Consider the following 16,071-nt stretch of genomic DNA (forward strand, 5'->3'; position numbering starts at 1 on the left):
TGAAAAAAAAAAAAAAAAACCCGAAAAATTAAAAAGAAAAAAAAAAAAACGTTAAAACCTACCTCATAGGGATGTCTGTCAGGAATCAAACACGTAAAAGTTTTAATTGTTTGCTTCTCTCTTGGGCTGCTCTGCCTCTAACTGGTACATCTGATGTGAACATCGAGAAAACAGTTTGGCTGAAAGCATTTCAACTTGTGAAGAAATAATGCTCAGTGGATTTTACAAGAAGCATTTCTAGTATCTGCTGGTGATCACAAGTGACACGCTAAGAGGTTTATTGTGAAATAATGTTTATTTTTCTTTCTATATCTCTCTCCAAATTGCTACCATTTCTCACTGAATTGAAAAGATGCTGAGACGAGGCTCAGGGAAAGGATTCTATGCTGCCTTCTGGTTTTTTTCCTTTTAAAAACTATCTGCTTGGTGAAACATTAAGTATGCAGCAATACCTTGCTTTGGTCTCTCAGAAGAGACTGCATAACCTATTTAATGTACCATGAAATATTATTTAAGAGGAAAAAGCACAAAAAAACCCCAAAAGTTGTCAGACATCGTTAGTGCTGGTTTTTTCAGGCACTTTGAACGCTAATCACTTCACACATAAAATTTAGCAGGTAAGCAAGGTCTAGTGATGCTGACAGAAAACACTTGAAACACATCAAGGGATCACAGAGTGTGCTAGGTAAACAAGAAAACAAAGTGCACCCTTCATTTCTGAAAAAAAAAGGGGAAAACTGGTGCTTCTTAATTTCAGAGCAATCACATATTACATACAAAGCTTTTATGTAAATTTTCCTCATGCTCCTCTACTTGAAATAGCATCTTGCAAAAGGGAGCAGTGAAGAGTACACTGCATTATAGCTGGAAAAAATCCTGCTTAAGGGCTCCTGATGGCAAACTGTCAATCAGTATTCCCCTCTTGTTATGAACTGCTCATTTCTGGAGTACAGCTAAACAGAGGTTTAATGATTGAAACTTTAATGGCATTTTGTCTCACACACGGTTCTGAAGTATCTTCTGTTGTTTGAAGAGTTAAATATGGATATTCAAATTGCTGCTCAGCCACTGCTCTGCTCCTCCTGGGCTTCTCCAGTGGCAGTGCTGAGATGGCAGAGGGGACCGAGCTGCTGAGTCGCCTCTCATGGGAGGAGATCACACAGACCCTATGGACACAAAAATAAAGCAGGAGGTTTGGGTGTGAGAAGCAAAAAGCACAGAACTGATCTTTTGTTCCAGACTTACTTTTCATTTCTGCTGGAAGGATGAGAAAAAGGCAGTCCAGCGTACGTGTGTTAACTAACATTAAAAAAAGTGAATTAGGGCATGGTACAGGACCCTTTCTCCTTTCAAAACTGGTTCAATTGCTTTGAAATATCACATGCCTCAAGGCTAAATAGATACATAGACACTTAATAATATTATTTAGCAATAGTGAATTAAACATGAAAACAATTTAAATTAAAAACACTTAAAGATTGTTTCCCTGTTATTAAGGATGTGTTAGAAAAAGGCTAACCCTCTCATTAGGAGATGGATTTTTTCATTTGTGTTTTTGTTATGGCTATACAAGATGTTTTTATACTTTCTCTTTTATTCTCTGCATGAAATAATGTAAATTGAAACAATCAGGTGGCTGATCAATGGGCTAGTGGGAAGAAAAAAATGTTTGCTAAATTCTATTTCTTCTCTTTCTTTTTGAACATATAAGCATGTGCCTTTCAATTAGATACCATGATTTATGAAGTCATGCTCAGGGCTAGCCAGGTTGTTGACTCAGATGAGAGCTATGATGCCAGCTCATTCCCTGGTGACAAACACTGACTGTCCTTCCCGCAGCCAGGCACCCCTGGCAGCCTTATGAAAAGACCTTGTGGTTGGCACAGCACTGAGCAGGAAATGAGGTCCTCTCCGGTTTGGGACAGAGATGACTGGAGCTACAGAAAGCTGTAAAGCAAAATCAGCATCTCCTGAGTCACAGGCTTTAAGCTCTGGTGGGCCCCACAGTTCCCAGGGTGACCTGGCCACCAGCGCTGCCTCTCCCACACCCCTGCCAGCCCCCGCCAGTGCCCAGGGGAGCACCCTGCACACGCTGGGCTGCCGTGCCATGCCATGGGACTGCTTTCCTGGGGGAGAGGGGAACAGAGGGCACTGCGGTCCCCCGCTCTCCCCATGTGCCTGGTGCTCAGCACCCTCCTCAGGGAATCCCTTTCTCCCTCATCCCTACCAGAGAATGTTTTTGGCACGCTGTGTGGTGGTTTTGTTTTTCAATATCACGAGGCTTTTATGTCAGCCTATAGTTTGGGGATCTCTGTGTGGCCTACCCTCCTCCAGGAATTTCACATATAAATCACTGGAAAGCAGGAAATCCCTAAGTCCTGGGGTTGACCCAGAACAAATCTCAGCTGTTTACCATGTTTGCCTCAGCACAGACAGCTGCAGACCACAGAGCATCTTGCCTTGTAGGTACCACTGCAACCCAGACACCTGAACCTGAAATAGGGGAACTTGACCCCCTTCCTCTGAGATCTCTGAGCCAGAAAAGTGAGCTCCTGGAATGGGGTTAGAAACTCCTACTGAATTCATGGAGTAGAACTCCCTGATCTTCTCTGTGTAACACTTTCACTCCAAATTCCCTCAATGCCATTGAAACAATAATATTTAGACCATTTGGGGCTGAGATTATTGCTTTAATAAATTGGGTTTTTATTGGTTCATTGTGGCAAATAAGCCCCCGATTGATTTTGCTCCTAATCAGCATGGAGAATGCATTCCGCTGTAATTAAATCCCGTGTAACTGGGCACTCTGTGCTCGGTTGTCTCTTAGCTTGCAGTGGCATGAGATACAGCACATCAAACGCTATCCTCGCCACGATAGGCACCCTGCCAGCCCGCGGAGCGATGATGCTCGCCTTCAGCGTGCTTACAGTGGGTACGGCTGGAGCGCGCTTGGAGCAGCGGGCAGCGCTCGGGAGACGTAGGAAACTTATGAGAGGAGGAAGATGGCCAGGGGTAGGGTCCTTTCCCTCGAGGAAGGTTTGACCCCCTCTCTGAAAACACTGCAGGAGAGGCGGGGGCCGCTGGCCCGCCCGCTTTCCCCAGGTCCCCGCAGCCCCGGCGCGGCTCCGCTGCCGCTCCCGGGGGCTCGAGCCGGGGCAGCCGGGTCCCCTCGGCCGGCGGCAGCGCGGCCGGGCTGCCAGGCGGGCAGTTTTGAAGAGTCGATCTTCATAATACAAATCCCCCGGCTTCGCCTCCCCGCCAGCGGCGCGAGCCAGCTTTTTAATTGAATCCCGGGGATTTGGCCGCAGCCGAGAGCCCCGGTTCGGGCCCCAGCGCCGTGGGTCCCCCCTCCCGGGAGCGGGACCGTCTCTCGAGGGCTGATCTCTCGCCTCCACACCGAGGGAAGGGGGGGCTCCGGCGGCCTGGGGGAGCCCCCCGGCCCGGGCCCCCGGGGGGCAGAGCGCGGGCTCGCTGCACCCCGGGGCTGGGGGCGGCGGGGGGGCCGGGGGCAGCTGGCGGGGCCGCGGCTGCTCCTGGCTGCTCCCGCCTCTCGCCCGGGCAGCGCTTTAGGGGGGGCTCAGGCCGGATCCTGCCCATTCTATACGTTAATGCTCTTTTCTCTCCGGCTGCAGGGAAGCAGGCCAGCGGATAATTACCCCTCACTGCAATCCGCAGAGCTGGCCTAATCCGAAAGCTCAAGTGCCCGTAAGTAAAACTTCAGGAAAAGTTATTGAAACTGACAAATACAGGGTGACAAATAATCAATAAAAGCCCAGTCCCACATCCTTTATTGTTTCCAGGCACTAACAGCAAGTAATGAAACCTCGGCGAGGACGGGGGAGGGAGCGGCAAGGACCGAGCGCTGGGCTGGCTCCTGGAAAGCCCCCACTTAAAGAAACCCAGGGAAGAACCTGGCAGAATAAGGGGGACGATCCCGTCTCTATGGGGGACAGGAAAATGCCACCCTCCCACCGCCCCCTCTTCCCCAAGCCCTTCCTGCCGCCCGGGGCCGGGGCCGGGGCGCTCCGGATGGGCGAGCCCGGGAGGCTCCTGCCCGGCCGGGAACTTGTGCCCGAGCCCGCGGGCAGGGACGCCCCGGAGCCCGGTGCCACCCGGCAGCCTCGGGCCACGCACCTTCTTCACGCACCCGCACAAAAAAAAAAAAAAAATCAGGCGCTGTGATCTGCGTTCTGAAATCTATAACATCCCTGAACACCCAACGCGCTCCTTCTCATTAGCATCTCGGCCCTGGATTTTCCACGCCGCAGTTTCTAAAGTTTCAGCGAAGGACGCCGGGCAAGATAAATCCGTGCTGTCGTTTCTCTCCCTTTCTGTCTCTCCAAATTAAGTTTTGATCTATCAGTTTAAACACTGGCCAGAAAGTTGATTCACTTTCTGTTAGGATTTCGGGTTAAACCGGGGGCTCCTCCAGTGTCTTTAAGCTTTTGAGCTGTGTAAATGAACTGCAGTGTCACATAATCGATGGGGAAAACTCAGCTGTCACAGATACGAAAGCAGCCTCCTGCCACAGCAATAACGTGATTTGGCATTTCAAAGTTTGGAAACGTGCTGTCTGCGCGTCCGGGGCTCGGGGAGGAAGAGGGACGGGGGCGATGCTCGGGGCGGGCGGGGGGACAGCCCCCAGCCACGGTGGCCCCGGCAGCCCAGAGAGCCGGCGCCCCGCACCGCGGCACCCGCTGCCGCTCCACTGCCGCTCCCTCCCTTCCCGACACACGCTGCGAAAGTTGTTTCCCAACTTTGGCGTTAGGGGAGGGTTGACCCAGAACAAATCTCAGTGTCTCGGTGGCCTTTCCAAAGCGGCCGTGCCCCCCCCGCCCCGAGCCTGCGGGACGTGCCCATCTGGAGCACGCACCGTGAGAGCAACTGTGCCGCGTACAGCCACAGCGGCCATCAGTCACTAAAAGCCACACGCTTCACTGGACCGGGGATAAAACGAAGTCCTGGTGACGCCTGGTTAAACCACTGACCCTCTTGCGAGGGCTGGAGAAGGGGGGAAGGCGGCCTCCTCCCGACAAACTCAGCTTTGGGGGGCTCTGCAGGGCCGTGCCCCTCTCCCGGCGCTGGCAGCGCTGCCCCAAAGGGGACTCGGCGCGGATGTCCCGGGGTGCTCCACGGGGGGACGAGGCACGGACGGGGAGGGCCCCGGGCAGAGCCCCCGGCCCGGCCATGACCCTGGGCGGCAGCGGCAGCTCCCGTGGGCACGGCGTGCCCTCCGAAATGGTTCTTTTTATATCGCCTTGGGTGGAAACACCAACCCGCGGGCAGGGTGTGCTCTAAGCCGCGGGGTAAACACTGCCCTCGGTCCCCAGTCCCTACTGCACACCCCGATTCACCCCACACATGCGCAGGAAAACAACTCACACAGCACGTTCAGATGCTTTCTGGAAGGGGACGGCTTTGGTTTCAAATTAGGAAGCTCTCTCAGATGAACGATAAACTCCGCTTTGGTCAGGCTATGGTGTTTATTCATATCTTTGTGGTTTTTTCCTCACCAAAAAGAGCCCCGGGGGCTCAGTCAAGAAACAGGATTTCAGATAGCTTGATTTGGCATAAGGAAACTTTGCATTTGTAATATTATAAGACTCCGAAGGGGAAAAGTGAAACCTCTGTAGCCTGAGACAAGAAGTGTGCCTAAGTGCCACTGTGTTTCAATCCCCACTCGGATATAATTTAAGTCTTCTCTGGCTTACAGTAATATGCTCTCCAACCTTGAGGCTATCCAAAAGGGGGGGATTTAATGAGGCCGAGTTTATACACTTATATAATTTAGGGGTTTCGCTGTAGCTGTAAAATGACAATTGGTACATGTGTAGTGCAAAAGAGCTGAAATCCCATCCAGGGACCAAGTTGGTTATTTCTGAAGGAGCTGTCATTTCCAGCAGGGGGGCACAATGAGAAGGCCAGGAGCAATGGAGCTCTGATCTCCACCAAGGAGAGATAACCACCTGATTAAAATGGGGCTCTTGTTCCCTCGTTACTCGATCGTCGTGTGAACTTACCTTATTTACAATTATAGGCAATGAGTGAGTCGCCCAGATTGTAATACACCTATAGCTTTGGGTTTACTCCTCTCTTTGTTATCGAGACCATCTCTCGGACAGATTTCTGGACCACTCATAGCATGTGAGCACAGAAACGCTCTGAAGGAGGGAGGGACGTGGATGTGAACGCTCCGAGCCCTGCAGTGCGAGCGCAGCACCTTCACCCTCCCGCACGCCCCCGCTGGGGAGCGAGCGGGAGGCCGGGCCCAGCAGAACCAGCCTGCGGAAATCAGGATGTTTACAGCACACAGACACGTGTGAACACCACCAGAAAGCGAAGGGACAAGAAGGCATTAGGTGAAGGACTATTTTGTGCTGCACATCTGGTACTTGCTCATTTTCCAGGTGAACCCAGGCACGGCGGCTGTCGCAGGGCACCCCCTCCTCGGGTCACTCTGGAGCCCAGGTGTGCACCGGTGCCATCAGACAATGATGCACCTCTACGCTGAAATTTAACGCACTTTGTTCTCCATTTTAATATTAAATGGTGCAGTGTTTGCCAGATTATTATCCCACTATTGCTTGTGCATTTGTCTCTTATGTCTAGTGCCTGTCATTACACAAAGCGTTTTGAAGAGCTAATTTCAAAAGACAGAAAGTCTACACTTACTATAAAAGTCATTAAATTAGCATGACAAGCATAAAGTTCCTAGGTTATAATTTGGTTATAGATCTGAAATCTTCCCTGCTTTCTCTCTCCACTTGAAGGATGAAGGCTGAAGCGAGGCACCGACTCGAAGTTAGGACAATTGAGCTGTCGATTGTTTGGTGGAGAAACAGGGAAGAGATGCGGGCTCCAACACCTCCTTTTTGGCAGAGCACTGGGTGACAAGAAAGAGTTCTGATTTTCTCTCACGTCTCCCAGCCGCCAGAGAAAGGTGTGATCAGATGGTCTTCTACTACAACAGGTGGGAGCAAAAAAAAAAAAAAAAAAGGAAAAAAAAATCTCGATGCATTTCTCGTCGATTAAAATGTTGCTGGAATAGCAGGACGCGTGCCTTTTATATCCCGCTAAATGCTAAGATGGGAAGATGTGTTATAAAAGCCGCCATTGGCTGTTTCCCCTAAGGCTGCAACATCCCCTTAATTTTAATCGCTTCTTGGTTTCGGAAGAAAGCCGTGGAGAGGAGGGGGAGAGCTCCTTCCCCCAGCTCCCCGTGCATCTGCAGTGACAGGGGACTGCAGGAAGCCCCGGTGATGCCAGGACCGGCAGCGTGGGAGCGCCCGCTCTGCCCGGCCGGGCATCCTCTCCCTGACACGTTGCATTTCGACAATGAGAAAATTAGAGAAGGGACGGGGCATTCAAACGCGGTGCTCACAGAAGAGGCTGCCCTAGTAGTTGTTTAGTCTAAAAATCTGCTGTCAACTTTTTTTTTTTTTTTTTCCGTCAGGATCAGCGAGGCGCGTTTCTTTGCGCTGGTTCGTTTGCTTTTAACCAGGCATGCTGCGAATTGTGGAAGCTTTCCATTTACCTTTTCTTCTTTAAGCGTTTTAATTATCATCACTGACCTGTTGGGCATACCTACAGTATCAATGTCCCTTTTACATCGCTGCCTTCCCTTTCTCTGCATGTTTCTGCTATTTAACACTTGCTACCTTTGCCATTAGAGTCCTAGAGTGACCCCCATGGGTATCTTTGAAAGAAAGACCCTCTGCATTCCAGCACTGCCTCCTTACCCAAGTAATAGCAAAGGGACCATTCAGACACATGGACCACACTGAAGCATTAATTAGGCTGATGAAATCCATAGAAATGTATGGATTCAGCATAATCGAGTTTCTTCTGCTGACTATAGTTAAGGAATACGTGAGCAGCTGGGAGAATAGAAAGTACTGTTAGGGTGAAGTCATGCATGTAATTGAGTATATTTAACATAACCATTTTAATGATCGGTGATTAAAAGTGCATCTACTTAAATTGTATACCTCTGCAATTTGTCCATATCAACTTTAGAGCACACACAAAGAAAAGGTCGTCATATAAATTTATAAACAAGATCCCTTCCTAGCTACACATGACTCGAGCTGGAATGATAACTCAGTAGCAGCGAGGGGGGAAAGGCCTTTCACGAGAAAATAGCTACGCCAGTACGATATTAATTAATCACTGGTTTGGCCCCTTTTCTCTCTTGTGCAGTCACAGTATTAGAAGTGCATAATAAGTGAGTTTTCTTTTCATCCGTAATTATTTATAACAATCAGATCACTCGGGAAAAAAAATCCCTGGGTTTCTTTCCAATATTCAAGGAGTATCTTTTCCCTTGCTTGACAATAGTGTGTGTGTGTGTGTGTGTGTGTGTGAATACACATATAGTCAAATAGAATATTTGGCTTATTTTTTGCTTTTTTTTTTTTTTTTTTTTAGTCCACAGAAACATTGCCGGAGATCCAGCAAGGAAACACTAAATGATTAAACTTCTCCTGACGCTAAACTTGCACGCAGAGAGGTTAAGGACTAGAAACACGGACAGTGTTTGGGGGAGCCGCAGTTGATGGGCACGGCCGTGTCTCCTCGCAGGAGACCCCTGAGAATGGGAAATTAGCAGTCGAAATCTGCTAGTGGGGACTGGATCCCACAAAGCCCACGCGTTGGGAAGGCTGAGTGTCTCTCTCTCGCCTATTCAATCTGCCCAGGCTGGTTGCAGCGAATAAATAGAGTCATTGTGGAGCCCATACACAAACCGACCCAACTCCCTCCCCCACCCCTTCTCGCCCTCCCCCCGTCCCTTTATGCTTAAACGCACACAAATCTGCAGCCGCTTTGCACTAAGAGGAGCCCAAAGTTTTCTTCCCTTTACTGTACAACGCCTGTGGGAAAGGTTTATTCACACGTATGGAATATGTACTTATGTCGCGGAGACGGGGGTTCACGCTGGGTGAGGGCAAACCGGAGCCTGCCAGGAGCAGGACCCATCCTGCCCTCGCCCCGCCGGGCGGGCGGGCGTCCCTGTCCCCGCGGAAGATAACGGTTCAAAGTGGCCAGATGCATTAAACAGCCACAAAAGGGGCCAAGAGGGATGGGGGGCGGGGGATGGGGCGAAGATTCACTTAAGTTTCTGGTGGAAAACTTAAATGCTGCCGTCTCTGCCTCTCCCAGCATCGCTGCAAGGTGAAATCCATTTGGCCGCGTCCCCTCCCAAGCGGCCGCAGCCCGGCGGGGCGGGCGGCAGCCCCGCGCCCGGGGAACTCGCTCCGTGCAAGAGAATTTGCAACCTTGAAAGCATATTTTTCTTCCAGCTATGGTGGCACTTAGATGATAATGTAGGCAATGAAACTGGGGAGATTTATATCTTTTGGAAAGTAGGACGAGCCAGATGGTAATAGCGTCATTAACAAACAAACTTAGGATCTGCAAGTGAAGCTTGAAATTGGGAAAGAGATCTGGAGAACAAAAGGAGCTGCTGTTGGGGGGGTGGGGGGGGGGGAAGAGTCCCTCTTCTGCCGGCCAAATCTAAGAGCACATTCTGGAGGGGCTGCTCCTGCCCAGCACTAGATAATAAACGACGGCTTTTTCCTCCCCCGTTGTGACTGAGAAAGGACAGAGAAAACTTTTGCAATAGGCAAATGTGGCATTTATTTATGTGTAACCCTTTGTAGTCTCAAGTGTCCCAAATGGGCCTTTAATTCAAATCCCTAGTTTGATACGGAGGGATCGCTTCTCCCAAGTTTATTTTAGAGAAACAAAGCGCCGCTTGTGGAAGTTGAAGGGCCAAAAGTTCAGTAATTATTTTTTTGAATTAGTAGCAACGAATAAATATTAAAGGTTAAACGTTATTTGCTGTGAGAGTGGAAACATCCGAGGGATTTATTGTGTCTTCGAGTCTTTTTTTTTTTTTTTCTTTAACCCCCTCAAAGACCGCTCACTCTTTGCTAGAAGGCACCAACGCAGCAGGGGCGAGGGTCCCAGAGCAGGGCCGGGATGTGGGATGTTCAGAGAGGCCCCTGGCCGGGCTTCTGCCCTGCATCACCCTTCAGATTTGCTCTCCAAACCCACTCCGGCAGGTTCTCGATGTCTCGAAGGGAAAAGGCCTTCAGCACAGATTTACCCAGCTGAGAGTCCATAAACACCCGAGACCCACCAGCTCCAGGGCTTCAGCAGGAGAGATGGGCTGTGTGCCTCCGAAATTTTAACCAGTGTGTTCCCAAATGCCACAGAAATGTTTGGAGGTCTTTAGAAGATGCCCGTATGTCCCTTCCAAAGTTGATGGTTATTAGATGATTAATGATTTAAAAGATGCCTGTTAACAGCCCCAAGTTGAGAGACATGGACCCACGCTCTAAAGTAAAAACCTAACGTGCTTTTTTTTTTTTTTTTTTTTTTTTTTTAATGTGCTGGAGATCTTTAAAAGCCCCGAGGACTTACCCTTAAGGCATTATTCAAAGAAAAAAAACCTGAGACTGGCGGTTCGTCACAGGCAATTGTAAAGGGTTTCAAAGGACCGATCAAACGAGTTGGAGAGTAATCTACATTAAAGTCCGGATGGCAGTGTTACAACATGCACCTGCAGGGTATTTGCTATCCGTGCCCCTTACAGAGCTACAAATCACCATTAAAGAAAGCTGCTTAAGCTTCCTCCGCGCTTCTAGAAAGACTTACTCGGGCTCCTTCACTTTGATATTTATACATCTTGTTATTGATAAGTGTGGGGCTGTTCAGCGCTCCCTTCCCCCTCCCGGCCTGTCCCTGGGCACTTTTGCACCGGCCCCTCCCCGCCCCCACCCCGCGCACGGCTCCGGGCGGGCGTTCAGGGGCCCGGCCCCACGAACGACACGCGTGGGCGTGGGGTTATCCCCCTCTCGCTGCCGTGTGCCGGCTCCGGGAAAAGTTTCGGTTTATTTTATGTGTGTAGTTCCCCCCCAGGCTCTGTCACCAAGGCGACCGGGGCAGCCCAGGCAGCATCGGCACGCGGGATGTCCCGGCGGATTTTCTCACAGTTGCGGGAGGCGCAGACATGGAAATGAGCTCATTGCGGGGGAGTGGCGGCCGCCTGGGCCACCCCCGGCCCGGCACAGCCCGGCACGGCCCGGCCCGGCCCGCTGGTCCCGGGGCTGCGGGACTCGCTGACTCCCCTTGAAGGCATTTGGGGGAAGTCGCGCAGTTTCACCGCTGGCCGCGGAGCGGGCACAGTTAACCCTTGGCGCGCCGCGGGGCCGTGGCCGCCGGTCGGGAGAGCCCTGGCGAGCCCCGCTCCCTGCTGCGCCCCCTCTGCTCCCGCACTCCCACGGGCAGCACTCAGTGGGCTCGGCGCTCCCCTCCGCCAGGTGATGGCAGCGGAGAAAAGTAAAGTTGTAAGACAAACAAACAAGCCGGGAAAGCTAGGAGAGGGGAAAAAAAAAAAAAAAATCAAGATTTTTCTACCCACTCGAGGCGAAAAAGTTCAAAGGTCAACAGGGATTCATCAACCGCTTCCCACGGCTGCAGGCAGGCCGATACAATCAACTTGGATTTCTTTTTCGGGTAATTTTAGTGATCAGGTCTGTGTTTTCAGTACTTCCCTCGAGTGGGTTCTCGCAAACGAACAAAACCCGCACCCGTGGCAGGTGTGAGGCTGCGGTGCCCCCGCCGAGGGCCCGGTGCCGGGCACCCCCGAGGCAGCACCGCTGTGCCCTGGCGGCTCCTGCCGCGGGCAGCTGGGGGAGCGCACCGGAGGGAGCAGAAAGAGGCTTCGCCGCGCTGGAGTCACAAAAGGATTTGGGTGGTTTGTCAAAAATCAACTAATGCACCAACGTAAGGGACAATATCTCGAATTTGGTGTGCCTGCCTCATCTCTAGACAGCCCTGGCAGCGCGGAGGGCTGGCACCCATGGCCCTGCCGCGTCCCCTTGCTCCCGCCCGCCCATGACGGGGCTCTCTCGGCAGCCAAGGGCGCATTGCTGGGGCCGGGGGGAGCTGGGACGGGCCGGGGGCCAGCAGGGCTGCCAGCGCCCACCGCAAAAGTTTCCCAAATCAACTCCTCTCCTGGAACTGTCCTCGGAGGGGCGGCGGTGAGGAGGGGAGCGGGACCCGTGCCCCGAGCCGCCCATCCCAGGCAGGGCGCCTCCAGCGCCAGGGAAAAACCCGCGCAGCTGCGGGAGCGGATCCGCACCGGGGTGCGCCCCCCTCCGCCAGAAGTCGCTCAACTTCTGCCTTGGAGCCCCGGCCCCGCCGCCGGGACAGGCTCCTGCTGCTGCCAGGGTGGAGGGGCAGGGTTTGGGGCAGCGGGGCCGGGCAGAGGAGCCCGAGGCAGGGGCACCCCGGCACAGAGGGTGGCACATCGTCCCGCACCCCCCGGCGCTGGCAGGCCCGGGCACCTCTCCTGCCACATAACGGCGAGCGCAACTTGCAGCCGCCTCTGAACTGTTGCAAAACAAATCCCCGGTACGTTCGCAGGGCTGGCGAGAGGGTGGCGGCACCGCCGAGCGCCCCAAGCCCCCCGGCTGCCCCCGGCGGCCCGACACCCCCCAGGCCGCCGCTGATGGGGGGGCCCGCGGCGAGCGAGGGGCGAGCGCGCCTTGGCCGAGCGCTAATTTGGTGTGTACGCTTAAGGCGGCCATCTGAGCGCTGGGTAGCAACGAGGGGAAAGGGGTGTATTCGCGACTGGAAGATTTAGGTTGTTGCTAGGATGTGAGAACAAAAAATCTTCAATAAGTCGGGGAGGGGGGAGGACGGGGCAGAGGGGGAGGAAGGGGGGTTACAAGGTTTGTCACAGGGAAAAGTGCAGACATCTGCTGGAACTTCCATATCTAAGCTGTTCATTTACAGGAGCCAACTTCTGAAATCTCCACAATTAGATCTGCATTGTTCTTTCTCAACAACACTGCCTAGAAAGAAAAGGTCTTCTCTGTCGGGGCCAATCCAACGAAGCGTTTGACGTTATTAAATAATAAAGCGATTGTGATTTACATTGTTGTTCAGAAAAAGGGCCAATTATCCACTGTTATGTTGCCATAAAGATCATATTAACTCGAATTAGTAATCAAACAATATGCTAGCGTTAAAAGTATAGAGAGGACAACGCGACTGGTCTTGTTGCATCCTCACTTTTTCTTGTAAAACCAGAAGCATAAATACACTTGAAAGAGGCGCAGAAACTTCATCCTTAACGGGAAAAAAGCGAAAGAGGTACCAGCGTTCGTGATTAATGGTCCTCTGTGTTGACTGTTTTCAATTAATTCAAAGCCACCCAAATCTCATATTGATTTTTCTGTTTACAAATTAATTCTTCTTTCGAATATCACGGGAAATGTTTCACGGTACTCCGAGAACCAGGGCGATTTTTTAATGTAAAGTCTTTTAGGATTTTGATTTTGGGGTGCTTTTTGTTTGTTTTTCATTTTGTTTTGAGTTTGGGATTTTTTTTTTTTTTCTCAGAGTAACGTTTTCTAAAGGCGTCTGAATTCCAAGCAAAGACGAACCTCACCACCACCAAAACGCAAACGCAGCCGCATCCCTGCACTCCAGCAAATTTCCTCTGCCATAATCAAATAATTATTTTTATTAAAGCGGTTATTAGGTTTATAACTCATTTGCCACTTAAATTTGTGCAACCAACCAAGGCGATCTAAATAGGTTTGAGTTGCCCCTTGGGTCCGGGATGTAAGCGGTAAGAAGGAGGATTAATTATGGGTGTGTGCAGCAGGAGGACACAAAGGCTGTCCGGTGGCGCGGGGAGCGGCGCGGGGCGCAGCCCCTTCCCGGGCGGGGCTGGGCTGCCCCCGGCCCCGGCAGGGACCGGCACCCCCGGAAAACTCCCCCGCGTTTGTTTCTGAGCTGCCGGGGGCCAAGGCTGGGGCTGGGGAGCTGCAACTTGTTGGCAGTAAATAAGGCGCTGTCAGGTGATGATGCTCCGGCGCGTTTGAAACGTCCCGAACAAAGTGTAAACGAGACGCTTTTCATACGGGATTATCGATGTGATACGATACGATATGATCTGATGAAATGATACGGCAGCATCGATCTCTTGTCTCCTGTTTGGACAAGGTCCATTCTTTGTGCGCAGGATGACGGGATCTGCTCCTGGAAATGTGCTCCGAGCGCCCAGCGGCACCTGCCTGGTGCCTCTAATGTCATTTATTGCCAACACGTTTTGCTATCGGCTGGGGGTGGGGGCTCCTCGGAGCTCAGGTAATAACCGGGTAGCTGTCAGCTTCTCCCGTTTAGCACTACTCAGGCAAGAATGGCTTTGCCAAACTGTTCCAGGAGCTGATGCTATTTGTTACCACGATTAGGGGAAAAAAAGAACATTCACAGTAACATGGCTTTCTATAAGCAAACGCCGAGCAATTTTCCTCAGCGCAATGCATCAGCAAGTATATCCAAAAGAGCTTAATCTACTTCTTGCAGGTTAGGTGCAAGAGAAATCAGCAAGGGCTGCTCCGGGATGCCATGAAAATCCCGGCTCATTGGCTTGGCCGCGATAGGACGAGGCACATCAAATCGAGGCGGAGAGGGACAGAATCAATCATTCCTCTTGGCTGAGGAGTGAGCCCTCGCCCTGGAAATAATTTCGAATAAAACTTGTGTAACCAAGTGTAACCTAGCTTACTCTGAGCAGATCGTCGAGAGGGTAAAAAGAAGTTTAAAAAATATTATGGAAATTAGCCAATAAAACAATCTGGACTGAATTAATAAGAGTGCAAAGTTTGTATCCATTTATAAGGATAATATATTAAGCCAAAAAGGAGACAGGTTATCTCTAAACAGGATTAAAATGCGTTCGTGTATAGGATTAGACCATCTCATCCATTTAAAAACAGTGTCTCTCCTCCTCCCCACAACACTTTATTATATATTAAAAAAAAAAAAAAGGCAAAAAACTTTCCCCGTTAGAAGCACTTGGGAAATGCGTTTTATTAATCGAGAGCCTTTTTTTTTCTTGTAATCAAATGCAACTGATGGCCCTGAATAAGCCGCCTTGTTAGGAAACGGGCCATTTTTTAAAACCTGTGATCAAAACAGACCTGTCTTCAGAGAGAGCACAGCAGATTTAAATGTTGGTCAAAAGGAGTCACAACTGTTCATTAAAAGCAAACCCTAACTAGTGCTAATGTATAGCCATTTTGTGAGCTCAGGACTGTAGAAAGAGGCGAAAAAAAGTCTGAGAGTGTGAGCTGATGCCGTGCTGGCTGGCAGTGTGTGGTCTATTGTAGGGAATGTGCTTTTTCCACTGAACAGAGAGCCCCCCTCTTTTATTCCCCAGCTCTACTGCACCTGCACTGGATCAGGGAGCTACTGCCATTCACCACATCAACAGAGAAGACATCTCTGACAGCACTCAATTCATTACATTTCTTCCTGCTTTTCAAACCAACGCACAAAAAAAAAAAAAAAAAAAAAAAGAAAAAAAAAGAAAAAAAAAAAGTATTGCCAATCAGTGCCTGGGGTGCAGGGAAGAAATCTTACAATAGTTTATATTCGCCGCTCATTTTGGATTTCATTAGTCAGAAAACTCACTTCTCAGCCAGTTACAACTTTTTCTTTCTTTCTTTCTTTCTTTCTTTCTTTCTTTCTTTCTTTCTTTCTTTCTTTCTTTCTTTCTTTCTTTCTTTCTTTCTTTCTTTCTTTCTTTCTTTCTTTTTCTTTCTTTCTTTCTTTCTTTCTTTCTTTCTTTCTTTCTTTCTTTCTTTCTTTCTTTCTTTCTTTCTTTCTTTCTTTCTTTCTCTTTCTTTTCTTTCTTCTCCTTTTTCTCTCTCTTTTCTTTTTCTCTCTCTTTTTTTCTCTTCCCTTCCTTCTTCCTTTCTTTCTTTTTCCTTCTTTCCTTCCCTGCTTGGGGGGCTGCTGGAAGCGGGAGCTGGGGCCGGTGCCACTCCCCTGCCTGGCCGGGGCTCCGCAGCCCCGGGAGCGGAGATGGGCCCATGCCGGGGCTCCCCAGGAGAGAGTTTATTCAGAACTCATGGGAGCAGAGCAGCTCTCCGGAGACGGGGGGGAAGCAAGGGCCGAAGAGCCCGAGGTGTCCCGCAGCAGTTGCGGGGGCAGCGGGGTGTGGGGGTGTCACCGGGGGTGCCGCTGCGGGGAGGGGACGCGCCGGCC

At 50.7% G+C, this 16,071-nt stretch overlaps 1 protein-coding gene and 1 long non-coding RNA gene across 19 annotated transcripts in view; one reads left to right on the forward strand and one right to left on the reverse strand.

Annotated features, from left to right (window-relative positions):
- Nucleotides 1-16,071, reverse strand: part of LOC129124232 (uncharacterized) — a 261,789-nt gene that overhangs the window by 12,137 nt on the left and 233,581 nt on the right. For 8 of the 14 annotated variants that reach the window (XR_013183683.1, XR_008534804.2, XR_013183678.1 and 5 more), the window contains one exon: nt 63-1,166. The exons of 2 other annotated variants lie outside the window; for them this stretch is intronic. Coding sequence is in view for 1 of the 12 variants with exons in the window: in XM_077184106.1 (XP_077040221.1) it covers nt 1,156-1,166 (11 nt within the window). In the remaining 11 variants the exon portion in view is untranslated. Of the gene's footprint in view, nt 1-4; nt 1,167-16,071 lie in introns of those variants that run through there. 4 more of the 14 variants (XR_013183680.1, XR_013183677.1, XR_013183676.1 and 1 more) reach the window with 2 other exon arrangements.
- LOC143694894 (uncharacterized) lies at nt 2,798-9,058 on the forward strand. Of its 5 annotated transcripts, none has more exons than XR_013183689.1 (4): nt 2,798-2,932; nt 3,633-3,705; nt 6,771-6,970; nt 8,428-9,058. It is a non-coding gene; the product is annotated as an uncharacterized LOC143694894 (long non-coding RNA). The 5 variants fall into 5 exon arrangements; XR_013183687.1 differs by having other exon boundaries at nt 2,867-3,012; XR_013183686.1 differs by lacking the exon at nt 2,798-2,932 and having other exon boundaries at nt 3,323-3,705.

The sequence above is a fragment of the Agelaius phoeniceus genome, chromosome 10 (genome assembly GCF_051311805.1).
Source record: "Agelaius phoeniceus isolate bAgePho1 chromosome 10, bAgePho1.hap1, whole genome shotgun sequence".
Lineage (NCBI taxonomy): Eukaryota > Metazoa > Chordata > Aves > Passeriformes > Icteridae > Agelaius > Agelaius phoeniceus.